The following is a 12,851-nucleotide window of genomic DNA, read 5'->3' on the forward strand; positions in this document are numbered from 1 at the left end:
CTGAGAACAGAAGTAGACAGGATGCTGAAATTAGCCTGATAAATGAGGCAAAAGATGGGAAGAGGGAGAGGGCAAAGCTGATGTGGCGAATCGTAGGAGCTCGTATGACTTATAGGTGCTAGATGTGTGACAAATGTAAGCTGACATACGCTGGGTTGTCAGATGGAGCAGTCTGCCTCCCTTGTCGCTCTGTCTGTCTGTCCGCTGCTGTTGCTGCTGCTGCTGCTGCTGCTGCTGATGATGATGATGATGATTATGATGATGATGATGATGATGATGACGGTGGCACAAGGAGCAGGTGGACAGGGGTGTAAAATATAAATCAGATGGAGGGGTTTGAGTATGTGCAGGGTGTGTGAGCAGTTACGTAGCATCATCAAGACCTTTTATTTACACACACACATACGTATACATACTCATCTGCAGACTTATAAACTCCATCCATCCATCCATCCATTTTCTGTCGCTTATTCCTGTTAAGGAATAATAAAAAGGCTGGAGCCTATCCCAGCAGCTTTCAACAAGAGGTGGGGTTCACCCTGGACAGGTCGCCAGTCCATCACAGGGCCAACACATAGAGACAGACAACCATTCACACTCACAGTCAATTTAGAGTATTAATCAGCCTCGTCCCCTCTTGATGTCTTTGGACTGTGGGAGGAAGCCGGAGTACCAGAGAGAACCCACACAGGAACAGGGAGAACATGGAGACTCACAGAGAGATCCTGTGCTGGAGCCAGGACTTGAACCTGGAACCTTCTTGCTGTGAGGCGACAGTGCTGACCACTGCACCACCGCGCCACCTGACATATAAACTCAAATTGACATTTTCGATAATAATTTACAAAAACTAAAAATCTCAACCTGTTTATTTGCCTAACACCTGGACAGCTGATATGTTTCAAACCTTATTTGGATTCTTCATCATTCTTTATTTCCTTACAGGTAATTGGAGTCTGTGGGGAGATCATCAAAGTAAGTTCTTCAGATCCGCTTATGCTAATGCCTTGAAGCAATTGTTTATTTATTGTTCATGCCTCGTTTAATGGGATGATATGTAAGCACCTGAAATGGCTAGCTTTTTGACTTTAATACCACTTTGTTCCTCAAGAGGTGACAGGGACTGAGTAGTGGGGAGAAAGCACGACTCTACTCCTGGAAATAGAAGTGTGAAGGTTCTACCAGAGGGCCGCACCTACAATCATGAGTCCCCTTTACGCAGCATGTTCAAGCTGGAAATATTGCTGTGCTTTTACAACTGTTCCATAACATTTGTATGATAGCTGCAACTTACTAATAATGTCTCTACAAGGGAAGGGATGCACGTTATTGGAGTTCTTTGCCGATATCTGATGTGCCGATATTTTACAACTGATTTGGCTGTTACCTGATATTTGCCGTTATTATCTGTAGTAAGACAAACAAAAAAAAACTTTGCATGAAGGGTTTGCTGAACAATCCTCCTCCTCTCGTGTGCTGTGTGAACAGATGAGGACCCTGACAGCGCTGTGGATGACAGGGACAGCGACTACCGCAGTGAGACCAGTAACAGCATACCACCTCCCTACTACACCACCTCCCAACCCAACGCTTCCATGCACCAGTATCCCATAAGACAACAGCACTACAGACACTCCTACAATGATGACATCCATGAGATGGATTATGACCACAGAGCCATGAGGTAACAAATACTACTACCGCGTCACAATGTAGCCTGATTATTTATGTATATAATGAAATGGTCGGGTACTAAAATAGTATCGTCAGATCTAAAGGATATGTTTTGGTGGAACAGATGATCAAACACAAGAGGAACATGCTTGTTTAATGGTGAAAATGTGGTATCACTCTACCCATCTGAAATAGAAAATTCCTGTATGAATAACTCACTTTGAAGTTTGTGCAGTGAGCATATAGCCCTGAGACAGCACAACCCCTGCAGCCTTGTTTTGTTTCACTTTGTTGTACATGGTAACATGCTGTCCCACTGTGCTCTCCCCCTCTAGAGAATAACCCTGGCCTCAGTGTATACAAGGCGGTGCAGAGCTCTTGTATACAGGTTGTGTATGAAGTGGGCCTTCATGGTTATCTTTGTGTGTGTGTGTGTGTGTGTGTGTGTGTGTGTGTGTGTGTGTGTGTGTGTGTGTGTGTGTATGTGTGTGTGTGTGTGTGCGTGTGCGTGTGTGTGTGCGTGCGCACGCGTGCGTGTGCGCGTGCCTGCATTACCATGTGCATGTTGAGTGTGTGAGCATCAAAAACCCCATGTGATCTTGTGAAGAAAATAAATGTTTCAAAGGTAGTTTATCATTTTGTTTTGCTAAGCAACAGAAAGTGAGAGAGCTTTGAGTAAAACTAGTTCATGCCTTCAGCCAGAGGTCTTTGTGCGCAGGCTCAATCGGGCAGTGCTTGAGGCTCAGTTTGGTTAGAGCTTTCTTTGAGAGATTTGCACTGAGCTCTACTGATGCTCCTCTCCAACTCTCCCCCTCCCCCACCCCCAACCTCCTTCCCCGCTCCTCTTACCAGACGCTATGATAGTTTAGACTCTGCCACCAACGGGCGCAGCGATATCGACTCAGGCTCAGGGTCAAGCCGGCGCACCAGTCGTCAGTATTCTCTAGACAGTAGGCATTCACTGTCCGATAGGTGGGTCTCTGTACCTCCTCTCCAACTCCTCTTCCTCCTGCTCCAGCCTGTGACTCCGTCTCGCTGTGACGTCAGTGGTGGACTTGTCCCGTCCTCCTTCGCTCACTGTGCTTGCATGCATGCGCTCTTACCTCACCTCTGTATATGTTAATTATATATTTTAAAAGAAAACTACTGGTCCTGCATCTCTCTTTACTGTGCACTTGGTGAGGAATTACAACTAAGTGCCACAAATTAACATCACATATTCATCTTTTGTTTCTATAAGTTGTGTCAGTTTATTTGTGTGTGTGTGGGTGAGAGGTGTGTGTTATGTCCTAACAGCCAGAGACAGAGGGGTTAATTGTAGGTTGGTTGTTCAGAGGTTGTGGAAGAGTCCGAGTGTACATCTGTGGTGATGGCAGCCTGTTATTACAGTCTCATCCTGTATGTGAGACTTTAAGAAGAGCCTTTGTAACTCTAGGAGTCTCTTAATTATGTACATTAATGTTTCATTTCTAAGAAAGCAGGAGGGCTTCTGTCCAAACAGTGGGGTCCTAGCAGAGAGACCAGACAGATTATATTCATCTGCTCTTCATTTTATTGTTTTTTTTTTAATATTCTTTTCTAATAGATACATATTTTGAGGAACTTATTGCAAGCATTCGTCAGTGTAAGTCTTTGTATTATATAAGAGACATTGTGCGGTGACAAAAAACAGGGGTGTTGTGATTCATTGTGTCCATTCATTTGTGTGTTAATGCCCCGTGACTCCCAGCCAAAAGCCCCCCTCTCCTTAGCTGCTCCTGCTGCCCCCACACATCATTGAAACGACATGACTGTCATCAATAAACATGTGTGTGTGTGTGTGTGTGAAAGAGTTTTTTTTTTGCATGTCTCAAATCTTACTCATCACCTCTTTCATTCGTTAATCATTGTGAATAGATATTCACTCATTTATCTGAACGAACAGATTTTATTCTAACAGGCTGCTGAACCTCTCCAGGTTCTTTCATTTGAAAGGGCCTATTTAAATCTTAGATTTCGAAGGAGGGAGTTTTATATGGTGTCTGTTCTCTATTACTTTGTGTGTCTGTACTAACCTGTTATGAGTGTGTTTTGATGAAAATATTCTGATTGCAGTTTCATATCTACCTTCCCCTTCTGCTTCCCTTTCCTACCGGTTCGCCACCGCAAATCAAGTTCCTTAAGTGTCACTGTAACAGCCAAACTCCTTATCAAGTCTGGGAGCTCAGCTTGTTTACTTTTAAACTGGTGTTGGTATCTTTATGTAACATTTGTCTGTATCCTTCCTCCAGTCCCACAGACAGCCGCTATGCCTCGTCAGGGGAATTGAGTCGAGGCAGCTCCCAGCTCAGTGAGGAGTTTGTTCCTGAGGACGGCGAGAGCTTGCGAGGTTCGGAGTTCTACGATGAAAACGACTCCTACCACTCGTGCCACTCCTCTATCAGCTACGGCAAAGAGGATTCCCCAGGCTGGGATGGCGAGGACAATCAAGGCGTCTACAGTGATGAGGCAGGCTACCTGAAAGATGGAGGCGAGGACAGAGCGTTGTATGATGAAGAAGAGGGAGAAATGTATGGGGAGGAAGGAGAGTACAACTATGAAGATGAAGAGGAGATGCCATATGAGGAAGATGAAGATATGTACCCATTGGATGACACTTTTGGTGACGAGCAGGAGCCGCCTTACATCCCAACACCCACAAGCACAGCCCCTGCCCTGATGCCCTCATCGGATAGTCTGTCCTCCAGTAGGCCTCCTTTGGAGAAGCAGGAGTCGCTGCATCAACGGCTCCCAAATGATCAGCTCCAACCCCCCAGTGCTGCTCAGGCTGGACCTCCAGCCAGAGCAGGACATGACGATACATTGCCCCCATTTGGCTCAGAACCCACCATTCCACCCTTTGCACCCACCCAGCAAGACTTATGTACCACCACTACTACATCAACCCCTGCAACTTTATCACAGGTTCCAGTTACGGATACAGAGCTCCTGGAGTCTGAGCCACAGTCTGAGCTGCCACTGGAGGAATCTAAGCCACCTGAGCAGCCTTCAGTAGAAGAGAGTGCCCCTTCAGCTCCTGAGGAGAAAACAGAGGAGCCTCCTGTTCCAAGGTGAACATTGTTTATACAGCTTCATACAGCAAGTACTCATAAATAAGTTCCTTGAGCACACAAGGATGTTTGTTCACTGCTGCATTACACCTCTGTGACTCCAAAATACAAAGAGACACATTTAGATTGAAGCTAATAACTATGGCCAATAACTAACAACTTGAAAGAATAAAAGTGCCAGGAAATGTCAGTTTCCAATCTTCTATGTCCAGCTGTATGCTCAGTGGTCCACCATTATTTTGATTTGAGCTAACAAGAAATGATAATCCTCACAGCTTGTTTGTTCACAGTAGTGCTGAGCTCAGCCTGCTAGCATGATCAGGTTAAAAACTCGCTTGTCTGCGCTCATGTCTGGTAGTTTCAAACCAAGACAAGAAAATAACAAATAGCCAGTGACTAGTAATCACTAACCAGTAAAAATAATGTTAGGGCCTATAAAATGGCTTACGTTAGCCTAGCTAGTCACAGTTAAGCTGACTACTTTACTTGCACACCATACAGCTTGATAAAGGAGAAGTGGATTATACCAGACAATGTGCTTTACAGTTTCAACAATGACATTTTTGGTGGTCATTGGGTGCCATTAGCTTCAAGCTATTTAAACGTAGCTTGCTCATTCTGCATTCCGGAATTGGAAACAATTGAAGCAAACATGTTTGTAAGCTCAAGACATCTTTGCGTAAAGACTCCTTTTGATAAGACAAGTTTTTTTCAACTCTCCCTGAATGTATTTCTGCCTAATCACTCCATTAGAACTCTACGTTGAATATATTAGCTACTGAAGTATATTAACACATACTGAACCTGAACCCATTTTCAGCTTCCCTAAGAGGGAAATCATGGAACCTGGTCCTGCCAGAGCCAAAGCCAACTGGCTTCGACTGTTCAGCAGAGTGCGACTACAACTGCAAGAGGTGTGTTTCTTAGTGTATCCTTGTGCACACAGGTGTGTATCTGAGTGTGCATTCATCCCAGGTGAATACCTGCAGTCACAGGAATGGGTACTAAGTTTTCTCTGGTGTTGCTCTATCCTGCTTTGATTCATTAGTCTACTATTTGAGCTTGTTCTGTCAGTCCCTGCATGCCCTACTGTAGTGTGTTTTATTTTCAACTTTTGTGGGATGATCCATCATTTTCCCCAGTTCTTGTTGTGAATTATATTGTCCTGTGTTTACTTGATAGTTTCTGTTTACCCCTTGTATTGTTTTGCAATGTCATTATTTTCTTTTCAGTTGTTTGCCATCCTCATAGCGATTTGCATGTAGTCGGTTCTGATAAGCCGGAGCAGAGTCTCAGGTGGGTGTGGCCAGTAGTGTGTTAAACAACCTCAGTTATTTTGTGTGTACCTTGTGAGCGTGCTAAGTGTAATTTTTTTAAACCAAGCAAGACTATTTCTGTGCATCGATGTGACCTGAGTATCTGTTGTGTCTCCACAGCCTTGGAGTGGCCTTAAAGAGAAAATATGGCCTCAAAATATTATTTGAGGCTACCAGATAGAAGTTGTTCCCTCAATTTAATTTAATGGCCAATTGTTCAAAAATGTAAAATACAAACAAAATTGAGGGGACAACTTGTATCTTGTGACCACAATATAACTTAATTGAGGGAGCAAGTTCTTATTATGCTTAAAAATAACAAATATGTCTGCATACACATATATAAATATATATATATATATATATATATATATGTATATATATATATATATATATATACATATATGTATAAACACATATATGTGTATATATATGTTTTGATAGATAGATAGATAGATAGATAGATAGATAGATAGATAGATAGATAGATAGATAGATAGATAGATAGATAGATAGATAGATAGATATTCTCTTTTTTTCTCTCTCCCTCTATGGCCACTCCAGGACTCTGTAGTTCTTTGAACAGGCAGGCAAAGACCATGCCTTTCACTGGCCAGATAGAATGATTACATGAATAGCCACATGGCAATAAATTACTTATAATATTATTCCCAAATGCCAACACACAGTCAGAAAGACACAACTCAGCTCTACCACTCTTGTTCCCTTTTTTCTTCCCTCTCCCACATATGTTGTATTGTATTATTCATATACAAGTTCTGGGAGCACTTACAGTCTTTGTTGTAACAGCCGCAAGTTTATGATAATATGAAAGCGCTACTGTAGGAAGCTTCACAATTTTTCTGCAATTGCTCTAATGGCACCCAGCTTTCCTCTCATTGCATTTTCCATCTCATCCTGCGCTTCCTCCACAGGCACGAGGAGAGAGTGTTGGTATCGCCTCTCTGCTTTTATCAGCAGGGTAAGTAACCGTGCTGCTGCTATTACTGTGGTCATTGGAAATCTATAACTTAACCAACTGAAAGGCAAACCCTTAATGTCCTTAACCTCAACTGTGATATCACTTAATTGATTTGTCATGTAAAGGTTCAGGGTAACAGCAGTTGCTGAATAAATGTGCATGGTTTGTCCACAGGATGGGTGGTGCTCTTTATAGCATCGACAGCATGCCAGACCTCAGGAAGAGGAAAGCTATGCCTCTGGTCAGAGATCTGGTGAGTTTCTGCTCTAATCTCTTTATAGTCCCCTCAACTGTCTCACATTTCTCCAGTTCATTTATCCTGCAGCTCAGCAGCCAGCCTCCTCCTGTTTTTATTTCATTTTATCTACATCATTGCTTGGTTCTTTGCGTCATCCTGCTTGAAGGTGATACACGACACTAGCTTGGTTTATGTGCACCATTTTTAGTTTTTCTGATTGAAATCATTCTAAATTAAAGTTTCAGGTCGTACACAGGAACGAGGGGTTACTCTGTTATTCTGTTGCACCTGTCTTAGTCGGACATTGTTTTTTTTTACCTAACATAAGTTGATGAGGCGTTAAACGGTAAAGAGCTTTGCTCTGTCAACTTCTGGAAACATGAGCTTCAATATACTGTAATCTGAGTTAACGTGAAAAGCATGGTTTGCCCTCTAACCCCATGAAAGTTGGCAGGATCAAATCCACTGGTCCATATGAGATTAGGATTTGAAGTACACAGTCTGCAGAGCTTCCAGGATATTTGCTCAGCAGTTTGGTCTTTCTGAGCTTCTTTCAAGTCTTTCTTGGATGTGCTTGAAAAGTTGAGGAGCTTTTCCATTTTCATCATCCAACAACATTTAGATCTCTTAAAATTTGATTTAAAAACAAAATCCACATAGAGGCCAAGGTAAGAATGGGAGCCACTATTTTGACAAACATCAGGATATGTGCTGAAAGAACGATGAAATTAATCGATTACATTGATCGGTTTACTAATCAATTTAAGAGACCCCTATTCAACTTGGCAACATTTCAAAAGGGTTTTTGTTCCAAATAAAGGTTCCCATATATTGTAGAGAATTTGTATTTAGTTTAGCCACTAAGAAATAATTTGATATTATTTAAACTCACTTACTGTCCCTTTAGTGTTACAACATCAGTAGGAACACACACACACACACACACACACACAAGTTGCAAGTAGCTTGTAAAGCTGCGTATCAGTGAATAGAACAGGGCTTTCCAGTCAACTGAATTTGTTAAAACCTGCTATATTTTCCTCATCACATTAGTATTTAGCTCAGATGACTGTGTGTGAATTGATCTTGTCGGCACACAGCGACAGCCACGATCGGTCTTTGTGGTGGAGGCATACACACTCAGGATCTCAGGGTTGTAGGTTTATTGGTCTGACCAGGCAGAGCTGAGGGAGAGCCGAACACATGCTGTGTGATCACCCACTTGAGTCTGGCTGCAGCTGCCCCTCCCCCCACAACTGTCATACCAACCCTTCACTTAGTTATAGGTTGACATCTTGTTTTTATTGTGGACATCAAATCTTGTTTAATACCCAATCGATATTCTCAATATTTGCATTTTCATCCTCTCTTGTATTTTTATGTTTTTCTAATCTTAACCCTCTCTGTTTTTCCTCCCACCTCCACTTCACTGCCTCAGGCTATGGTGAGTAACAGCAGCACTGTTTGCTCTAGAAACATTTATGCTCACTTTTTTGTGTTTCACCGGCAAATTTATCACCCTTTTAAAATGAATTCTGCAGACGTAGTTTGCAGTAATAGACATTAAATGCAATCCACACCAAACCCAGATGTGTTTGCATTCCCGATATATTGTGTTCATCAGTCTCTGGTTCAGAACTCCAGGAAGGCAGGCATCACCTCAGCGCTGACATCCAGCACGCTGCACAATGAAGAGCTGGTCAGTACTTGTTCAAATCAGAATACCTCACATCATCTAGTAAGTCCCCATTTACAAAACACTTTCACTTCTCTCATATTTCCCATCACAGAAGAGTCATGTGTATAAGAAGACACTCCAGGCTCTCATATATCCCATCTCGTGCACCACCCCACACAACTTCGAGGTGTGGACAGCCACCACCCCCACCTACTGCTACGAGTGTGAAGGACTGCTGTGGGGTATTGCTCGCCAGGGCATGCGCTGCACTGAGTGTGGAGTGAAATGCCACGAGAAGTGTCAAGATCTACTCAATGCCGATTGTCTCCAAAGTAAGAAATAAACGTCAGAAAAACATGAGTCACTTTTAGCTTTAGGCTGGTTTATTCACACGTGTGCAGAGAGAACGTTAAAAACAATCTAATCTGTACAAAAAGAACAAAGGATCTGAATCTCATTTATAGTCGTGAGTGTGTAGGTGCATAAACAGGGATGTCTGAATGTGAGTGGGCTATGTGTGTAGTGTGTAGTTCTGTCTGTTCAAACCTGCTTTCCTAAATACATGACACGCTTTCTGAATGCTCAAGGACACAAAACACATTTTATCCCTGCATGGAAACTGTAAATGTTGTGTAACAATCTGCTCCTGCTTTCCTCTCAGCAGCCTCTCGATGCTTCTTGACATGTTGAACCCCCACGAAGCCTTTGGACCCTCATGGCTCATGAATACTAAGATAACTACAGCACATCCTTGGCCACGATAGTTCATGTGCACGGAATTTGATCACTGTAATGATACAAGATACAAAACATAAGTCACGTTATTACATCAGGTGACATATCAGTATATGAAAATCACCCGTTAGCATCTACATGAATGAAGTTAAATGTCATATACAGCATTTTCTACAGTGCGGTGGTGGACAACACTTCTCAACTCTAAGAAAAAACGAATGCTAAATCGTTACATCGTCTAGGTGATTATTTTTAGAAATACAGATTTAGTTTGAATTAATTACATGAAAGAAACTTTTTTTTTTCCATTCAAACAAGCATTTGTTTTTGTTTTAAACTCTCTGTACCTTCGTGTCCTTGCTTTGGGGAATCGACCTCCTCCTCCATTCCATATTTATTTTCCCAGTTTCCTTGAGAGGATATTAAAAGCCATTCGTCTTTTGTTGCCTTCAACCTCTCTTTTACTCTGTAAATGAAAGTTTCATGAAATATAGCCAACATTTGTGCAGTCTCTGCTTTAGTTCTGTTTTCTCAATTGAATTCCCCAGATTTAAATTTACCACTGCAGTGTCAAAATATGTCTGCTGTGTTTTTGTTTGGTAGTAAGTGCACAGCAGCTACAATCCCCAAGCAATTCCCTTGTCCAGCTTCTATGTTACATAAAGTATTTTATTCTGTCTTGTACTAACCAGGGGCAGCAGAGAAGAGCTCCAAACACGGTGCGGAGGACCGAACTCAGAACATCATCATGGTTCTGAAGGACCGCATGAAGATCCGTGAAAGAAACAAACCTGAGATCTTCGAGCTCATTCAGGAAGTGTTCACTGTCCCCAAGTCCACTCATGTCACCCAGATGAAGCAGATCAAACAGAGCGTGCTTGATGGCACCTCTAAATGGTCAGCCAAGATCAGCATCACAGGTAAGAGCGGACTCACTGTCACCGTGCTGGATTTGATTGAAACTGGTCAACACTGTTAACATCAAAGTCAGAGGGGAAGTCAGGCGCTTGTGTCTATAAAAAGAGGCAAGCTGGCATTTGTGGGGTAGTAGAGCAAAGGATCAGATGAGTTAAGAGGCATCTGTTTGCATCCACGCACACACACGCACACACACGCACACACACACACACACACACACACACACACACACACTGGTGAAACAGCTTAGCCTTCTCTTCCTCTTTTTAGTGCTGTGTGCCCAAGGTTTACAAGCCAAGGATAAAACAGGCAGCAGCGACCCTTATGTCACCGTCCAGGTGGGAAAGACCAAAAAGAGGACGAAAACCATCTATGGCAACCTCAACCCTGTCTGGGAAGAAACATTCAATTTGTGAGTGGAGACCTAGGACATTATTAACTCGATAAAGTAACTTGTGAAATAAGGTTTAGCAGGGTGTTTTTACACCAACAAGGAAGTTAGCATTGCTCTGGGTTCCCTTGACCAAAAGCCAGTGGGATTTTTACACTGTATTCTGCAGAAAATAAGCTGTGACAAACAAAAGAGATGTAAATGTCACTAAACACAAAATGATCTTTGTAAATTACTTCCATTTTGGGGAATTTCTAAGTCTGACTGCAATTTCCAGAAGAAAAAAGCTATTACATAGACCATAGACCTCTGTCACTGAACTAAAACTTTTAGGCCCAATGTCATATTTGGTCACTGTTGATTGAAGGAATTTCAAATATAATTGTTAATTGTTTAAAACATTTCATATTCAATGTGCTGATTGTCCTCCTCTGGTTTTCCTGAATTGCCAGTGTAGCTACAGCAGTACGGGGATATTTGGTTATTGTTGTTGACTCTTTAATTGTGTGTTTGTAGTGAATGTCACAACTCCTCGGACCGCATCAAAGTGCGAGTGTGGGATGAGGACGATGACATTAAGTCCCGTGTGAAGCAGAAGTTCAAACGGGAGTCCGATGACTTCCTGGGTCAAACTATTATCGAGGTCCGCACTCTTAGCGGAGAGATGGACGTGTGGTACAACCTGGGTGAGCTCCTCTACGGCACTGATCCCACGGTTCCTCATAGCAGCTTTGTGAACACCTTCACTTATCTGTGTTGCTGTTCACAGATAAGCGCACGGACAAATCTGCTGTCTCTGGAGCTATCCGCATGCACATAAATGTCGAGATCAAGGGAGAGGAGACGGTTGCACCGTATCACGTTCAGTACACCTGCTTGCATGAGGTAAGACAGTAACTTAGTTCATGTACTCAAGCACTTTCCTTATATAGAGCCTTGAAGTACTGGAGTGAGTGCATCTTGTGAGACGTTATATCCAGACTGCTCTGCCAAATTTCCAGCTGCCTCTCTGACTAGTTTCTTTGCAGAATTATGTAACATTTAAACTTGAAACTGCCAGTATATATTCAGGCCAACTTGGATGTCTGTTTGGGTCATGTTTTAATGGTTTTGTGCTTGTGTCTGCTTTCCCTCCTTACATAAGGTACTCTCTAAAGCAAAAAAAGGAATAGTTAGCCAATTTTTTTTTTTTTTTTGTGTTTGGTTGTAGTTTTTTTGTCAGTTACCCAGAATGACTGCACCGCACTCATGTTTGTATATTAACTGTTCAGTGTTACATAGCAGCAAGTTAACCTAGCTTAGAATAAAGGAAGAAAAGCTTGGCTCCGTCTAAATGTCACAAAATCCCATCTTTAATGTTCACATGTTATATCAAAATTTAGATGGAGGTAGCTTCTTATCTAAGATACAGGCATGAAAATAAGGATGTAAGGGATGACGCAGTTTTGTTTGCCAACCCAGAAGTTGGCATCGCCGCGTGTTCCCACAACCGAAAGCCAAACGATTTTTACATTTGATTTAGGATTATTACACAGAAAATGGTCTCTGTTTGAAACAAACATTAATGAGACAGACATGTTTGGTTCAGTAGAGTTTTCTCCAGAAATTAACACCACTTTTATGATTTTTTTCAGAACTCAGCTATTGGTTTGCAATGAACAAACTAAACCGTGGACATATAACTTCAGTGTCACCACAACTGGCTTTGTGCCTCTTATTTCATGCTTCCATGTTTATTATAATGTCTCTACAGTCTTTTTGAGCTACTTTTTAGCCTCCGCTGTTTTCATGTGCAATATTTACTGAGATATTTTATGCCATTGAACCAAA

The 12,851-nt window shown here is 42.2% G+C and overlaps 1 protein-coding gene across 1 annotated transcript in view; it reads left to right on the forward strand.

The window, feature by feature from the left end:
* Positions 1-12,851, forward strand: part of unc13a (unc-13 homolog A (C. elegans)) — a 50,019-nt gene that overhangs the window by 12,329 nt on the left and 24,839 nt on the right. Inside the window, exons 8-21 of the mRNA XM_086223581.1 lie at positions 946-975; positions 1,489-1,684; positions 2,527-2,646; positions 3,945-4,763; positions 5,584-5,677; positions 7,015-7,061; positions 7,236-7,314; positions 8,738-8,743; positions 8,924-8,998; positions 9,090-9,309; positions 10,405-10,632; positions 10,901-11,042; positions 11,538-11,707; positions 11,791-11,906. Coding sequence (XP_086079707.1) covers positions 946-975; positions 1,489-1,684; positions 2,527-2,646; positions 3,945-4,763; positions 5,584-5,677; positions 7,015-7,061; positions 7,236-7,314; positions 8,738-8,743; positions 8,924-8,998; positions 9,090-9,309; positions 10,405-10,632; positions 10,901-11,042; positions 11,538-11,707; positions 11,791-11,906 — 2,342 coding nt within the window. The remainder of the gene's footprint in view (positions 1-945; positions 976-1,488; positions 1,685-2,526; positions 2,647-3,944; positions 4,764-5,583; positions 5,678-7,014; positions 7,062-7,235; positions 7,315-8,737; positions 8,744-8,923; positions 8,999-9,089; positions 9,310-10,404; positions 10,633-10,900; positions 11,043-11,537; positions 11,708-11,790; positions 11,907-12,851) is intronic.

This window comes from Aulostomus chinensis, chromosome 14, assembly GCF_037954235.1.
Source record: "Aulostomus chinensis isolate RoL2024-O1b breed Wild chromosome 14, RoL_Achi_v1.0, whole genome shotgun sequence".
Lineage (NCBI taxonomy): Eukaryota > Metazoa > Chordata > Actinopteri > Syngnathiformes > Aulostomidae > Aulostomus > Aulostomus chinensis.